Raw genomic sequence first — 17,425 nt, forward strand, 5'->3', positions numbered from 1 at the left:
TTATGTCATAGGTCCAATATTCTTTTTATTTTTTACAGATCAGGTGAGAATACTTTCAAAATATAAATATACAGCCTACTATCTTCTGTTCTCTAAAACACGGAACATTAAAAAGTTTTAAAATTTCAGGTCTTTTTGGACGTTCCAAAGTGTGCTTGCACTCTTCTTTAAAAGGGCCTCCTCCTCAGAATTCAAGTTAACTTTCACAACATCTGAGACACCATTTCGTCCCAAGACACAAGGGATACTGAGAAAGATTTCTTCTTTTATTCCATATGAGCCCTAAAAGGCAAAATTAGGTTATTATTCAGTAATGTGATATGGAAAAGCTGCTACGCAAGAGCGCTTCAGAATTAGAATATACAGAGAGAATATGGAACTCAAGAAGAGTCACTGAGGGCAGTGGAGAGCATACCACCAAAAGCATCCTAATGTCTTAAGACCATGTAAGAACTTGTGTTTAATGACACAAAGAACATTCCAGAGGACTTCAAAGGAACAAAGAAAGGCATTGTCTACTTTACCCCTAACCTTTGTCATATTTCTGTCTAAGGGAAAGGATGTCATGCAGTCTGATGAAGGACTATGCAGCCTGTGAGATCTAGCAGCCTGTGTTTGTTTTTTGGTGTAAAATAAGAGAACAGTGAAGGCGGAAGTAGCTAGAAAAGCTCTGCTCTGCATAATCTCTATACCAGGGGATGCCATTAAGTTTGGACAACAGGTGCTAACAGGTGGCTTCTCAAGTTTCCAGAGGTAGAGCCTAAGGGTACAAGGTCCTCTCACATGCCCAGCAGGGTTTATGTAATCTCCCTGCCAGTCACTAATGGAATGCACCCCTGCCCTCTTGGCTGGCACCTGACTTCTATCCAGGTCCTTCAATGATGGACAGGGCCATGGAATAGGTGCAGCCATGGCCACCACCCTATCCTGGGGCCATGGAACCTTCCATCAGCAACCCTGATGTTCCCTCCAACCCTGGAGCTGAAGCCAAGGCCATAGAGGCAGCTGCCAGAGCCTATTACAACCTGGGTAACTCACACAATGCCTACATGACCACACACCAGCCTCCACCTCCTCCCTGGAAGATAAGAAGACTCAGTAGATCTCACACCTCTGCCTCCCACTACCCATTGCATTTTCCTACCTCACCCCTTGGGGTTGAACATAGGGTTGGAGGCGGCAATGGGAAGGTCTTGCTCTTCCTCCAAATCTGACTGTTAAGTTACCAGGAACTAGCACAGAGCAAGGGAAGAGGCTCCTTGACTCTGGAGTGGTGCCTCCCAGCTTCCCCTGATAGCTCAGAGTCTACTGGCACTACTCAACCAAGCCTCCCTCTCACCATCTCTGGGGCTCTCCTCAGGAGCTCAGTGTTCCTGTTCCTATTCTAGTGGCCCACAGAAGGACTCCCTATCCATCTCCTCCACTGCAGTCCAACTCCCTCATTTTGGTAGCCACGTGATACTCAACCTCATGATTTCCTCAGACTAGTTACATGTCTTCTCCTGGCAGGGTTCCCCACCAGGCTCTACTCACATTCACTTCACTCTGGTCTATGCCTAGCCACGGAAGGCCACTGGCCCACCAGACTGCCAGCGCACATTCCCTTCCCAGTCACATTCCAGCTCCAGTTACACTTACCTCCTCCCACTTCCTTTTCCTGTCCGTGGTCCTTCTGGTGCTACCTCTGTGTAGCACAATGCCTTTTGGAGCTTGAACATGAGCTGCAGGGGTTGGTTGGGTGGCATCAGGAAAAAGGCTAGTGTGGCTGGAGCAGAAGCCATTCTCCTTCCCTGCTAGTGATTCAGGAATTTGTTCCCTCTACTTTCACTGTCTCTCTTCCTATAGAAGGGGCTTCTTAGAACTGGAAATGCATGTCCATCCACTTGGGGGCTGCTGGATGGACTGGAAATAAGGGCCCTACCCTGACCTATCCCTGTGTGCTGACCATGACCTGCTGCCAGCCCCTCAGTCTACCCTCTTTCCCTTTAAGCATCATGCCTGGCTGGCAATATGACCCCTGGATGCACTGAAATTTGCTTCCTTTTCTCCTAGACTGGCCATGAAGTAAGGAAATGGTTATTTAAAGAGAATTCTCTATTTATTGACCAAAAAAAGTCAAGTTAATATAATAAATAAACTCTATTGCCAACTTTATTTGCTGAAAATGTGAATAAAAATGAACTGGGAAAAAAGAATAACAGCATACAAGTGATTCTGCTCTTAATGTCAAATGTTTAAGTATTTCCTATAAAATATAACTCATCTATTGATTTGTTCAGTAGTGACTAAGAAATTCCCAAATTACTCAATCTTTTTTGAGGAGCCTTCATTTGATACCTAACTCTTCTTCAGGAGCCCTCTAGAGGTAATTGCTTATTCTCCCAGAGCCCCTTGTATCCTCAAAAGAGGAACAGTGTGTGGAATCACTCCCGTCTCTTCCAAATTATTAATCCCTTGCCCTCTTAAAAAAATTCCCCCTATTTTTTGAGGCTCATCTTATTTAGCTCTTCTCTTTCTAATCACCATCTCCAAACCTATTGAGTATTTCATGTTATTCATAAAAGACTCTAACACCTAATAATCTTCCCTCTCAGTTTCTGCCCTTATCCTTGGTGATGTCATTGTCCATGTGGATAAATCAACCAATTCCCTTTCTTTCCAGTTCTTTGTCTTCTTTCTTTAGTTCATGAGACCTTCTCTTCCCACCCCAAGTATCCCACTCTGAACTTTGTTATGAGATTCTTCCAACTTAAGATTCATTTCTTGGGTCCATTCTGTAACCCTTTTGCCATACTCTAAGACCCTTTGCCTATTTTAATTTTTAGCTTTTATAAATATTTCTTAAATCTTTATTAATCATTTTCTTTTGTAATTTATTCATTTGTATGTATATAATATTTAAGGCCAAAGGTCTTGAACTTGACAGTGACCCTTTAGTAGAAGGTCAAACTCATTTTTAACGTGTAGAAACCAAAACTACCTATATCTATCTCAGTCTTCCTCTCTCTCCTTAACACTCCTGAAATAAAACCCAAACCCCAATGAATTCAGCTATTTCTCCATTCCTACACTCAGATCCCTAGAGAAAAATGACACAACAAAGTTGTTAATATGTTAAAATTAATGCTTTTCAATCTCAAATGAGTCCACTTGATAGAAATTCTGCCTTGATTCTGTTAACTTCTATTTCTTATTATCTACAACGGTGATTTCAAATCTTCTCAAACATCTGACTTTTCTCTATCTCCCTTGACTTGTAGCAGATGATTTTGTCTCCTTTCACTAAAAAGATAGACATCATCAGATGCTTCTAATGCCAAACTTACAAATCTGTGATTCACTATTTTCTTTGTTCAGTTCAGTTCAGTTCAGTTCAGTCGCTCAGTTGTGTCCGACTCTTTGTGACCCCATGAATCGCAGCACGCCAGGCCTCCCTGTCCATCACCAACTCCCGGAGTTCACTCAGACTCACGTCCATTGAGTCAGTGATGCCATCCAGCCATCTCATCCTCTGTCGTCCCTGTCTCCTCCTGCCCCCAATCCCTCCCAGCATCAGAGTCTTTTCCAATGAGTCAACTCTTCGCATGAGGTGGCCAAAGTACTGGAGTTTCAGCTTTAGCATCATTCCTTCCAAAGAAATCCCAGGGCTGATCTCCTTCAGAATGGACTGGTTGGATCTCTTTGCAGTCCAAGGGACTCTCAAGAGTCTTCTCCAACACCACAGTTCAAAAGCATCATTTCTTTGGCGCTCAGCCTTCACAGTCCAACTCTCACATCCATTCTATTAAAACAGATATCTATTCCTCCTCATTCCTAGGTCTAATATCCTCACAAATGCTCTGCTTATTAACCAACACTCTCTCTGCTTATTATTTCTATCTCCAATATCTTCTTTACGTCTTATCTTTTAAAAGAAAAAAACTTGCCTTGCCCTGATTTTCCTCCCCAATTACTGCTCTATTTTCACAGTCACTTACGTCAAAAGAGCTGTTTACACTGGCTTTTGGGCTTCCCTGGTAGCTCAGATGGTAAAGAATCTGCCTGCAATGCAGGAGATCTGGGTTCAATCCCTGGGTCAGGAAGATCCCCTGAAGAAAGGAATGGCTGCCCACTCCAGTATTCTTGCCTGGAGAATTTCATGGGCAGAGGAGCCTGGCAGGCTACAGTCCATGGGGTCGCAAAGAGTTGGACATGACTGAGTTACTTCCACACTGGCTTTAATTTCCCCAGCTACTTAAGAGGTTCTGTCAGGTGGAAATGATTTTGCCTCCCAAGGGACATTTGGTAATATCTGGAGACATTTTTGATTGTCAAAATTGGTATGTACTGGCATCTAATGAGTAGAGGCCAGGGATGCTGCTAACATCCCACAACACAAAAGTCATCCTGAACAATGAAGAATTACCTGGTCCGAAAGTCAATACTGCCGAAGTTAAGAAGACCCTGGTGTTCTCCAATCAGACTTTTTCATTCCTATTACTTTATTAAACATCTCCTGCTAAGGCTTTCAATGACATATGTGACTGTATCTTCCTTGCATTTTCAAACCCTCTTTTTACATGACTTCACATCAATCAACAACAGAAAACCAATCCTTTCATCTTTAAGGCATCCTCCTTTCACTTGCTTACCATGGTTTTGTGTTCTATTGGTTTCTCTTTTAACTCTGGCCACCACTTAGTCAGCTCCGTGGACTCATACTATAAACTCAGCTTTCAAAACTGAAATTCCTCAAGACTCAATCGGTCTTGTCACTTTATACTCTCTCCTTAGGCAAGCTCATTGAAATTCATGATTTCAGTTACCATGTGTAAGGGATATCTATTGTCTTTGCCTGTCAAGTATCTCTTTATCTTTTTTTTTTTTTTAGCACAGAACCTCTCTTTTCCTTTCAGTAACTTCCTCTCCCTAACCGATAAGTATCATGGGAATGGACAAGTAATCCCCAAAAAGCCAATTATCAAGAAATTAATATGGGCAATGGAGAGGCAGGGTACTGCTACTGTCGGCTCTAAGCATGCCATCTTTGTTGCTCTATGAAAAATGTCCACAGGATATTAATGCCAACAAGAGTGAAAAGATGAGCAAAGATTGTTTTGAGAAAAAAATAGCTTTGAGATTGAGATTGAGAGAAAAAATAGCTCTAATGATACAATTTGAGCATGTGGTTCAGGCCTCCTTGGCATTTCTGTTACATGAGTCAACATATCTTCTTTTGCCTAAGCTAGTTTGAGTTGGCTTCTGTTGCTTACCGTTTTCATGCTGATGATGCTCACATTTATAACTGCAACCCAAAACTCTTTCATGAATTCCAGAAGCTTGTACCCAACTGCCTGTTTTTTCAGACATTACAAAGGCACCTCAAATTCAATTTCTCCCTAATTGCAAACATGATCTTCAAATCTGATTCTCTTTGAATATGCCTTCCCTCAGTGGATTATACTACCATTTAACTGTGCAAAACAGAAATCTAAAAATGACCTTTGTCTCCCTCATTTGCCACCTCACTCCATTACCAAGACCTATGAATTTTACCTCTTAAACACAATGTATCTCAAATTTGTCCCCATCTCTTCATCTCTGCTGCTGCTGCTGCTGCTTAAGTCACTTCAGTCGTGTCCGACTCTCTGCGACCCCATAGATGGCAGCCCACCAGGCTCCCCCGTCTCTGGGATTCTCCAGGCAAGAACACTGGAGTGGGTTGCCATTTCCTTCTCCAATGCATGAAAGTGAAAAGTGAAAGTGAAGTCGCTCAGTGGTGTCTGACTCTAGTGACCCCATGGACTGCAGCCTCCCAGGCTCCTCCGTCCATGGGATTTTCCAGGCAAAAGAACTGGAGTTGGGGTGCCATTGCCTTCTCCGCTCTTCATCTCTACTACTACTTTTTTCTGTAATACACAGCCTCTTCCCAAGTTTACCCACCTATACTCTTGTCCCCTTCAAATTTGTTCTGTCTATCACAACCCCAGGAATCTTTTTAACAACAAAAACAAAGACTGTAAAACCAGTTCCTTTCTTAAGTTCTTTAGTAGATTTCCATAGCTCTTATGGTAAGGACCCAAACACCTTTATAACATTTATAAGACTTTCAGTGGCCCAACCTGCCTACTTCCCCCAGCCTTATCATACACCTCCCTATGTTCCCTTTGCTCTGTGCATTTCAATAACTGACCTTTTTTTTCCTTCCAGATTCTCAAGTGTCCTCTTTTTATATCTACCTCAGGTCCCCTTCACATGTGTTCCTCCCTCTGCTTGGAATATTAGTCCAGCCTTCCAAATTAACTCCTACTCATTATTCAGATTAGGTCACATTTTACTTCCTTAGAAAAGCTTGCCTGCCTGTACCAAGAATGCCCCCTCCCCAGAGCAGTTAAATTCTTTTCTTGTATACTCTAAGAACTTCATAGTTTGTCATCATGGCACTTAACAAAATGTGTTATTATTTGCTTTTGTAACTGTTTTATTAAGTTGCTATCTTTCATTAAACTCTATAAGGTCAGGGTTTCTGACTGTTTTGTTCACCAATATATTCTCAACATTTTGTGTAATGACTGGCACATAGTAAGGACTCAGCATTATTAAAAGAATGATAAGTGAAGATTGTATTTAAGCCTACCTTCACCATAGTGGATACTGGATGCACTCTCCTAAGATTTTTCAAGATTGATTTTACCAGATCTGTCACAGACAGTCCAATACCCCAAGAGGTATACCCCTTCAGCTTGATAATCTCATAGGCACTACAGTTGTGGAAAGTAAGAAAATCAAATTCATGAGAATTGATTCAGAGAGAACATATTTTTCAAGCATCCATTCTAAAGCAACCTATATGTCAATAACACTCTTAAAATTTTCTTAGAGATCTCTTCTTGAAATTATCTCTGAATAGGCAATAAAAATTTCTATATTATTCTCATAAACTTCATTATTCACTGTAAGTAGTAATTTATCTTTTGTTTACCATAAAGGCAGAGAACTAGGTCATTTGTGCCACTCGAAATGAAACTTAGCTTCAAATTTTTGTATTTTTGCTTAAATATCCAAACATAGAATCTGATCACCTTGAAAGCATATATATCTTGCTGACCACATAAAATTTTTAAGGTGTCAATGTAACTTTAAACTTTATATAATTTTAAGTTACATATTTTCCCTAAGGATATATTATTAAACCAATAATATATTAAAGCATGGGGAAATGTTTTGATATTTTGTCAAAGGAAAATAGCATAATCCTAAATATTATGTAATTTCTTATCTCAGGCTTGTAAAAAACATAATGTACTTTTATAGGAACTTTAGAATTAAATCAATCCACCAAATTATTACATGATTATTTTTGAGTAACAGGCTTACAGGTGACCTCTTCTTTATGCTTATGAATTTTCTTATTTTCTGTAATAAATATGTATTTTATTTTTGCATTGCCACCAATAGCAATCTTGAGTTTGGATTGACAGTAAAACTTAAAGGACAAAGACGTTTTAACTTAGCTCTGATTTTATATATTTTTGAGAAAAGGATCCAGGACAAGAAACACAGAATGTACAGCATCATTATTTGTATCAGGGGTTCTTGCAACCACCTAGGCACAGTTTCAAGGCTCCAGGACTGCACACAACACACTCAGTAGCAAATGTATCAACTCAACATGGACTATACTTATTGTGGTGTCCTGTGATTTGACTATCAATCCAAAACCAGGGCACTATTAGAGGCCGTGAAGATTGGTATCAAAATTAAGATTAACTTTCAGACTCTCAATATAACCAAGACTTTGTGGGGTAAGTAAAAAAAAAAAAAAGGAAAGGAAGTTTAGCCTAGTGACTGACTGACTGGTGGTGTTTAAAGCTGAAGAAAGCTATGCCTTAGGTAACTGAGAACAAATCTTAATAGTGGAATCTGGAGAAGAGGGTTCAGAAGAAAATGGCTAAGAACATAATCCTTTAGTTGTTGTTAACCATCCTAATGAAATTAAAACTGCTGATATAAAAGGGAGAATCAAGAAAAAGCAGTTTTAAGGCAGGTATTTTAAGACAAAAACTGACTCATATTGTAAAGTAAATGCTCCATTCAGAAACTGGAAGGACATCCTATCAAATCATGTTGTCACTCCCCTGCAATTGTTAGTTAGGCACTGAAAAATTAGAGTTGAGTAATGTAAGAGTTGAGTTGTTTTAAGGAAAGTACTAGCAGTATCCTGAGGAGTCTTTATAACTATAGACCCTCTGCTAAATAAAAAAGGGGTAAATAATTTAATTTTGGACACTGCATGGTTAAGGACTAACTGGAATGAGTATTGATCTGTAATGTGTTGCAGTATTTGGTATTCAGATCACACAGGACTTCAGTGGAAAATGTGATCTTAATCACTATTCCCTTACAGCAACAGTGTTTCAAATGAAAAAGAAACTAACAGTCCCTGTAGAACAATTATCAGGGACTGGGCAGACAAAAGTCCAACAATGCAACATCCCTATAAAGATGGGTTACTCCGTGACGTCTGGAAACCAGTCTTGGCTAAAACACGTTCCTTAGTGTCTAGGTTATAGTTGTCCTGCCAGATCAGATAGATTCCTGCATTTACTGGGAAACAGCTCCCAATAGCCCCTATAATGGGAAATATATAGTAGACAAGGGAAAGGGACATTTTTGTTGAGAATGATATGAAGTGATTCGGTAATATTAACATACATTTCATTTGGTAGGCATTAATTTAATCTCTTATCCAAAGCTATATGGCATAACAAATGTTTGTAGGTCCTCTTAAGAAAATTTAAGAAAATAAAACATACCACTAACAACCATCAAAGAAAAGATATTTTTTGGATATTAACCTGAAATTTCCAATTGATGTGGGAATAGTTTGACCAGAAGAGGAAATAAGTTTGGTTCAGAGAAACTGAACACATAATTAAATGCAGCTATCAAATAACTTTAATAAGGTACAAATGATGGTAAAAGGAAAAATAAGATAGTACAATTAATTAAGAATTATCAAAACATCTGGTGAGGGATTTTGGTTACCTATTTGATCTTACACATTCTGGTGATTATAGGTATAAAAAGCTTGTCTTTTTCTATGTATAAAATATTAGGACATGTTTGTCATAAGAATTATGAGCAATATATAACACAAAGATAATCACCCAGGTCATGATGAGATATCAAGGTAAATGTAGGAGTATCTGGAAAGATGGCTTTGAGTATGCTTTTTCACAAAACAGTTGTCTAAGTTTAAAAACCTAGGTGGCTCAGATAGTAAAGAATCTGCCTGCGGTGTGGGAGACTTGGGTTTGATCCCTGGGTTGGGAAGATCCCCTGGAGAAGGGAATGACTATCCACTCCAGTATTCTTGCCTGGAGAATTTCATGGACCAGAGGAGCCTGGAGGGCTACAGTACATGGGGTCACAAGGAGTTGGACACAACTGAGCAACTTTCACCTTCAAGTACTGGAGGGTTCTAGGAAGATGGAGAGTAGGGAGCACCAGGAATCTATCTCTCCACCTAGACAATAAATGCAATGCCAGATTCTGTTTGATATAACTTTTGGGGAAACTCTGGAGTCTTCTGAAAGCTCAAAACTTCCAAGGGAAGGCTTGTATATTAAATTGTGGTTAATTTCAGCTCTTAGCACAGTAGCAGCTGTTCACATGTACCCAAAGCAGCTTGTGCACAGCCTGTGAAAAGGACTCTTTTCTTCAAATATCGGAGATCTGTTTTCTAATGAATGATTACTGCTTCTGATAACAAAGGTGGAGACAAAGAGGGCAAAGCCATTATTGTTTCATCTCCCCATTATTGTTTCATCTCCCCACAACTATTGCAAGCTTCTCCCCTTTTTATTCAGGTGGCCTCCAGGGAATGTAAAGAGCAAGTACCCTTTTCCTCTTCCCTTAATATTTCTTTTTTCCACTTAGGAGCCAGACACTGAAGACCAGAATATACAAAAGCAATTGCATATTTTGAGGAAATTAGAAAGTAACCACCTATGTGCACAGGCTTAGAAACAACATCAAAGACCATAAGATTACAACTCAGGCTGGTCCTTGGCACAAAAATAGCTTTCAACAATCAAAAACAAAAGCAATACCAACAAGAACAAAAACTCAGTAAACCCTGGGGACCGGATAGATTCTGATTTCTAAAGTTGCCACATTATTAGATTAAAACATCCAGTTTTCAACAACAAAAAAATCACAAGGTATACAAAGATACATGAAAGTACAGCCCATTCAAAGGAAAAAATGAATCAACAGAAACTGTCCCTGGAGGAAAAAAACTGATGGCAGATATACTGGACAAAGACTTTAAAACAACTGTCTTAAAGACGCTCAAAAAACTAAAGGAAGCTATAGTGAAAGTCAAGAAAATGATGAGTGAACAACATGGAAATACCAAAAAAGAAACATAAAACCTAAAAATAAACCCCAGGCCCCAAATCCTAGAGCTGAAAAGTACAATAAGTGAAATGAAAAAAAGAAATCACTAGATGGATTAAACAACAGATTTGAGCAGGCAGAAGACAGAATCAGCAAACTTAAAAGACAGGACAATGCAAATAACTGAGCCTGAGAAACAGAGAGAAAAAAGTTTGAAGAAAAGTGAAAAATAAGATCATCACCAGAAACTTTGGAAGCCAGAAAGTACTGGGCAGATATATTTAAATAAAAAAGAAAACAAATGTCAATCGAGAATCTTACATCTGGCAAAACTATTTTTTAAAAGTGAGGGAAAAATTAAGACATTGCGAAAGAAATAAAAGCAAAGGGAGTTCATCGCCACTAAACCTGCCCTGCAAGAATTAGTCAAGGCAGTCCTGCAGGGTGAAATAAACAGTAATTTTAAGTCATGTGAAAAAATAAAGATCTCAATAAAGGTAAATGCATGGATATTTATAAAAGCTAGTAATATGGTAACAATAATTTCTACTTCCACTTTTTGTTTTCTGCATAATTTTAGAAACTAATACATTTAAAAGAACAATTGGTCAAAAAGGTAGTATCACTGTGACTTTGATATGTAACTCTCATTTTCAAATTTAAGAAATTGCATTTAAAAGAATTATTAATTTATATTTTTGGGCAAACAGTGTATAAAGATGCAATTTTATGATATTAACAATCAAAAGGGGTGAGGATGGAACTATGAAGTAGCAGAGGTTTTGTACATTACTGAAGTTAAGCTGGTAGAAATTCAGTTAAAAGTATTATAACTTTAGGGTGCTAAAGGTAATCCCCCATGGCAACCAGAATAAAAACAGCTATAAGAAACAGCTGTAGGATATATACAAAAGAAAATAAGAAAGAAATTTAAATATTCCACTATGAAAAATAAACACAAAACAGTAATACAGGAAATGAGGAACAAAAGCTCTAGGGCATATAGAAAACAAAGAGCACAATGACAGAAGCCACTCCTTATCAGTAACTACTTTAAATGTAAATGAATTAAACTCTCCAAGCAAAAGAGATTGACAGAATGGATAAAAACACATGAACCAAGTACAAGCTATCACATGAAACTTATTTAAAAGTAAGTAAAACCAAAGACACAAATAGATTAAAAGATATTTTATACAAATAGTAACCAAAAGAGAGCAGGGGTGGCTATACTAATGTCAGACAAAACAGACTTTAAATCAAAGAGTTTACAATAGACAAATGACATTATACACTAACCAGAGGTTCAAGAAAATAAAACAATAATTATATAAACATATATGCATCTAATAGCAAACCATCAAAATACATGAAACAAATAGTGAAGATATTAGGAAGAAATAGACAGTTCTACAAGAATAATTGAAGACTTCAATACCCCACTCTCAATCAGAAAGTAAGGAAAGAAACTGAGAATTCAACACAATAGACCAACTAGATCTAGCAGAACACTTTACTCAACAACAACAGTATCTGTGTTCTCAAGTATACATGGGATTATTTTCTAGAGTAGACTAAATGTTATGCCACAAATTAAGTCTCAATAGATTTAGTTCTTTTCAGTTTTGAAGAATATTCATTTATTTGGCTGCACCGGGTCTTAGTTGTGGCACATGGATCTTCAATCTTCATTGTGCATGCAGGACCCTTTAGTTACAGCGTGTGAACTCTTAGTGGCAGCATGTGGGATCTAGTTCCCTGACCAGGGATCAAACCTGAGCGCCCTGCATTGGGAGCATGGAGTCTTAGACACTGGACCACTAGGGAAATCGCTAGTCTCAGCAGATTTAATAAGACAGGCATCATAGTATATTCTCTGACACAACAGGGGAATTTAGAAATCAATAACACAAGTAAAACTGAAAAATTAACAAATTTGCAGAAATTAAAAAGCACACTATAACAACCCAATGGGTCAAAAAGAAATCACAATAGAAATTAGGAAATATTTAAGAGATGAATGGAAATGAAAACATAAGATAAAACTTATTAGACAAAGAAAGCAGTGCTAAAGGGAAACTTACAGCCAGCCATATATGCTTACACTAAAAAGCAAGAAAGATGTCAAATCAACAATCTAACATTACAACTTAAGGAACTAGGAAAAGAAGAACACATTAAACCCAAATCTAGCAGATGGAAGTAAATAGTACAGATTAGAGTGGAAATAACAAAATAAAGAATGGAAAAACAATAAAAAAAAATCAACAGTTTTTTGAAAAGGTCAACAAAATTGACAACTTTTAGCTAGATGGATTAAGAAGAAAGAGAGAAGACTCAAATTACTAAAATCAGAAATGAAAGTGAAGACATTATTATTAATTCTAAGCATTACACAGATACCAAAGAAAGACAAAGTCACTATTTTTTTTTAAATTAAAATAGTTAAAAAGTGGCGGCGGTGGGGGGCAGACGGGGGAGAAAGAGAGAAAAGAAAAAACTACAGACCGTTATCCCTTACAAACACTGAGGCAAAAATCCTGAACAAAATACTAGCAAACTGAATTCAACAGTATTTAATGGATTATACACCATGATTCAGTCCTAGGAAGCAAAGATGGTTCAATATACCAAAATCCACCAATGTAATATATCACAGTAAGAGAATAAAAGAGGAAAACCACATTGTCATTACAATCGACACAGAGAAATTATTTGATAAAATTTATAACACTTTTTCATGATAAAAACACCTTAGAAGCCAGGAGTAGAAAAAAATTACCTCAACATAATAAAAGCCATATATGAAAAGCCCATAGTGAAAGTTATACCCAATGGTTAAAAACTAAAAGCTTTTCCTTTAAGATCAAGAATAAGGCAAAGATGCTCACTTTTGCCAGTTCCATTCATCACAACATTGTAAGTTCTAACCAGAAAATTAGATAAGAAAGACAAATAAAAGGCATTCAAATTTGGAAAGGAAGCAATAAAAGTATCTCTGCTTATAGATGACATGATCTTATATACAAAAACCATGAAGATTCCATACACACAACAACAGCAACAAAAAAACTTTTAATAAACGAATTCAGGAAAGTAGCAGGGAGAAGGCAATGGCACCCCACTCTAGTACTTTTGTCTGGAAAATCCCATGGACGGAGGAGCCTGGTAGGCTACAGTCCATGAGGTCGCTAAGAGTCAGACACGACTAAGTGACTTCACTTTCACTCTTCACTTTCATGCATTGGAGAAGGAAATGGCAACCCTCTCCAGTGTTCTTGCCTGGAGAATCCCAGGGATGGGGAGCCTAGTGGGCTGCTGTCTTTGGGGTCACACAGAGTCGGACACGACTGAAGCGACTTAGCAGCAGCAGCAGCAGCAGCAGGTAGAGTCAACATTAAAATACTGCATTCCTATTTAATGACAATGAACAAGCTAAAAAGGAAATTAGTAAAACAATCCCATTTACAATAGCACCAAAAAAAGAGTACTTCAGAATTAACCAAGCAGGTAAAAGACTTGAACAATGAAAACCACAAAACACTGATGAAAGAAATTAAAGAAGACATAAATAAATGGAAACACGACCTATGTTTATGAATTGGAGACAATATATTTTTTTAATTTATTTATTTTAATTGGAGGTTAATTACTTTGGAGACTTAATATATTAAGATGCTAATACTACCCTAGACCATCTACAGATTTAGTGAAATTCCCATAAAATTCCCAAGGATAGATTTTGCAGAAGTTGAACAACTCACCCTAAAATTCATATGGAATCTCAAGAGATTCGGAATAGCTAAAACAACCTTGAAAGCTGAAGGACTCACACTTTCTGACCTCAAAACTTACTAAACTATAAAACTACAGTAATCAAAATTGCATGGTACTGGCATCAACATAAACATATAGACCAGTGAGATAGAATAGAAAGCTCAGAAGTAAACCTCCATATCTGAAAATCTGTTCAACTGGTTTTCAAAAATTGTGCCAACATCACTGAATGGGAATAGGGCGGTCATTTCAACCAACGATTCTGGGGAAACTGGATATCCACATGCAAAAGATTAAAATTGGACCCTTTCCTAAAACTATTTACAAAAACGAATTCAAGATAATCAAAGATCTGAATATAAGACCTAAAACTATGATACTCTTACATGAAAACACAGGGCAAAACTTCATAACATTGCACCTGGCAATTTCTTGGAATAGAACACAAAAGGCAACAAAAGAAAAAACAGACAAAAGGACTTTATGAAAATTTCTAAGTTTTGTACATCAAAAGACACTATGACTAGGGTTTTAAAAAAGAACCTATGGAATGGAAGAAAATATTTGTAAATTGTCTGATGAGAGATTAATATCCAGAATATAGTAAGGACTCTTAAAACTCAACAACCAACAAAAAATCCAATTCAAATCTAGGCAAAAGACTTGAATAGACATTTCTCCAAATAAGATATACAGACGGCCAAATAGCACAGGACAAAATGCTCAGCATCACTAATCAAGGAAATGCAAATCAAAACTACAATAAGATACCATCTCACATCCATTAGGATGGCCACTGTCAAAGAGAAAATAACAAGTGTTGGTGAGGATGTGGAGAAATTGGAACTTCTCTACAGTATTGATGGGAATGTAAAATGGTATAGCCACTGTGGAAAACAGTATGGTGGTTCCTCAAAACAAAGGGCAAAGGGAGAAGAGGGCATCAGAGACACTTGGACAGCATCACCGATGCAATGGACATGAACTTGGGCAAACTCCAGGAGATGGTGAGGGACAGGGAGGCCTGGTGTGCTGCAGTTCATGGGGTTGCAAAGAGTCGGACACAACTGGGCGACTGAACAACAGCAGCAGCAATTTCACTTATGGGTATATACCCAAAAGAACTGAAAACAGAGTCTCAAAGAGATCTGTACATGCATATTCACAGCAGCATTATTCACAATAGCTAAAGCATGGAAGCCAACCAAGAATCCATCAAGAGATGAATTAATAAGCAATATGTGGTATGTTTACATACAACAGAATATTATTCAGTCTTAAAATGTAAGGAAACTCTGACATATACTATAATATGGATGAACCTTAAGGACATTATGCTAAGCAAAATAAACTAGTCACTAAGAGACAAATACTGAAGGATTCCACCTATATGATATACTTAGTCAAAATCATAGAAACAGAAAGTACTTACTGTCTTCTTTTCTGTTTGAAAAATGTCCTCCAAAAGAAAGCTATGCATTATGTGAGTCCAACTTTGGGAATTTTCAGAATGTTATTTACCTCACAAAAAGCAAAAATCAACTTTTATACTTTTTGTCTGTAAAATATGTTGTTACAACTGATTATTAAGGTACTAAGAAAGCGAATAACTAATGTTACCTTCCAACAACTTCCTTATGGATATTTTTCCAAGAGTCCTTATCTGAATCACTTCCTAACTTAGGGTCTAGACTCTTCAGAGCAACACCAGCAACATTTACTCCACTCCATAAAGGCACTAAAAGAAATAAATCTCATAAGGAACCGTTCTTCCCAATACTTCAGTTGTTTAAGTGCAGTGGATTTTTTTTACCCAGGTGTTGGCTTTATCATATTTTATTAATTTATACATATATGGTAAGTTTAGTGTGGTTTTTAAGAATAAAGTTAGGTTCCTACCTTACACCATATATAAAAATAAGTTTCAAATAGACAAAAGAGAGAAATGTAAAAACTAAAATTATAAAGTATCATAAAATATGCAGTAGAATTTATTTGTAATTTGTGGTAAGGAGGCATGTTAAAGCAAGATACAAATATAGAATACATAAAGAAAATAATCTATAAGAAATTACAAAATATTATAAGAGGGCAAAGAGCAATAAATTAATATCATACTATTAAACCATACAGAGTTTTTAAAAAAATAAAATCATGGAATATTAAATGGGAGAAATTAAAACATACCTGGAAAATTATTTTTAATGATTATTGTCTTTTAAGCTAAGACAATAACAGAAGCCAAAAGGTGCCAATTAAGGCACTGGTCAAAAAATTGTGTTTAAATCAAATAAAAAATACTTATTATACTATGACCATTGAAGTATGAAGAAAAGAGAAGTACTTACTTATTAAATGTTTTGAACAAATGGATGATTGAATAAAAGAATAAATGGTGCCTATTCTCAATGGATCTACTGGCATTATGGAAAGAAGACTGATACACATCACAGAATTAGAGACCATTATAAGCATGAAGTTCTAATTGTGTAGCAGAGATTAAATGTTTAAGTTAGGAAAAGAGCCAAGACATATGACCTAAGTAATAGTTTAAATCACACATTAAAATTTTTTATTTCTGTGTAAAGTCAGGGAAAAACAAATCTCAAGAGTCACAAAGTAGATTAATGGTTGCCTGTGGTTAGGGCAGGGCGTGAGTGCAGGAATGGGAGTTCTTGGGGGTGATGCAAATTTTCTACTATTAGACTGTGGTGATGGTTGCACAACTTTGTGAATAAAAATGCAGTGAATTACACACTTTAAATGGGTAAAATTTATGGGATGTGTATTATATCTTAATAATTCTGTCCTTAAAACCACAATGAAAGTGCTCCAGACCAAAAAAAAAAAATTGAATTTTAAAATAGCTATATGCTCTATGCACTATTTTGTGTGAGGTAGCTAAATCAATGCCACAAAAGACTGAAAGTTAAGGAAAACAAACAGTAAAATGCCAACACTTTAAGGACAATAAGCATTATTAAAGATGAGAAGTGCGATTATATAATTGTAATGAGTTTACACTTACCACTAGAATCACCATGTTCACCAATAATCCAACCATGGCAGCTGGAGGGATGTACACCTAACTTCTGTCCAATTAGGTAACGGAAACGGGCAGAGTCTAGATTACAACCACTTCCAATTACACGAGTTGCAGGTAAACCACTTAACTTCCAGACAACGTATGTCAAAATATCCACTAGGAAGAAAAATTTCTTGTTAGAGAAAGATTCATAGTAACTTCTTCTTACAATTTGATTTT

General features: G+C 37.1%; 1 protein-coding gene and 1 pseudogene across 4 annotated transcripts in view; one reads left to right on the plus strand and one right to left on the minus strand.

Moving 5' to 3' along the window:
- Positions 1–17,425, minus strand: part of LOC133241128 (L-lactate dehydrogenase C chain) — a 33,052-nt gene continuing 15,627 nt past the window's right edge. For 3 of the 4 annotated variants that reach the window (XM_061406246.1, XM_061406248.1, XM_061406247.1), the window contains 4 exons: positions 17,189–17,362; positions 15,781–15,898; positions 6,617–6,740; positions 1–282 (listed from right to left, as the gene is read on the minus strand). In XM_061406246.1, coding sequence (XP_061262230.1) covers positions 118–282; positions 6,617–6,740; positions 15,781–15,898; positions 17,189–17,362 — 581 coding nt within the window. In that variant the 3' untranslated portion in view covers positions 1–117. The remainder of the gene's footprint in view (positions 283–6,616; positions 6,741–15,780; positions 15,899–17,188; positions 17,363–17,425) is intronic. The other variant, XM_061406249.1, reaches the window with a different exon arrangement.
- LOC133241129 (WW domain-binding protein 2-like) lies at positions 282–5,576 on the plus strand (annotated as a pseudogene).

Source organism: Bos javanicus, chromosome 29 (assembly GCF_032452875.1).
Source record: "Bos javanicus breed banteng chromosome 29, ARS-OSU_banteng_1.0, whole genome shotgun sequence".
Lineage (NCBI taxonomy): Eukaryota > Metazoa > Chordata > Mammalia > Artiodactyla > Bovidae > Bos > Bos javanicus.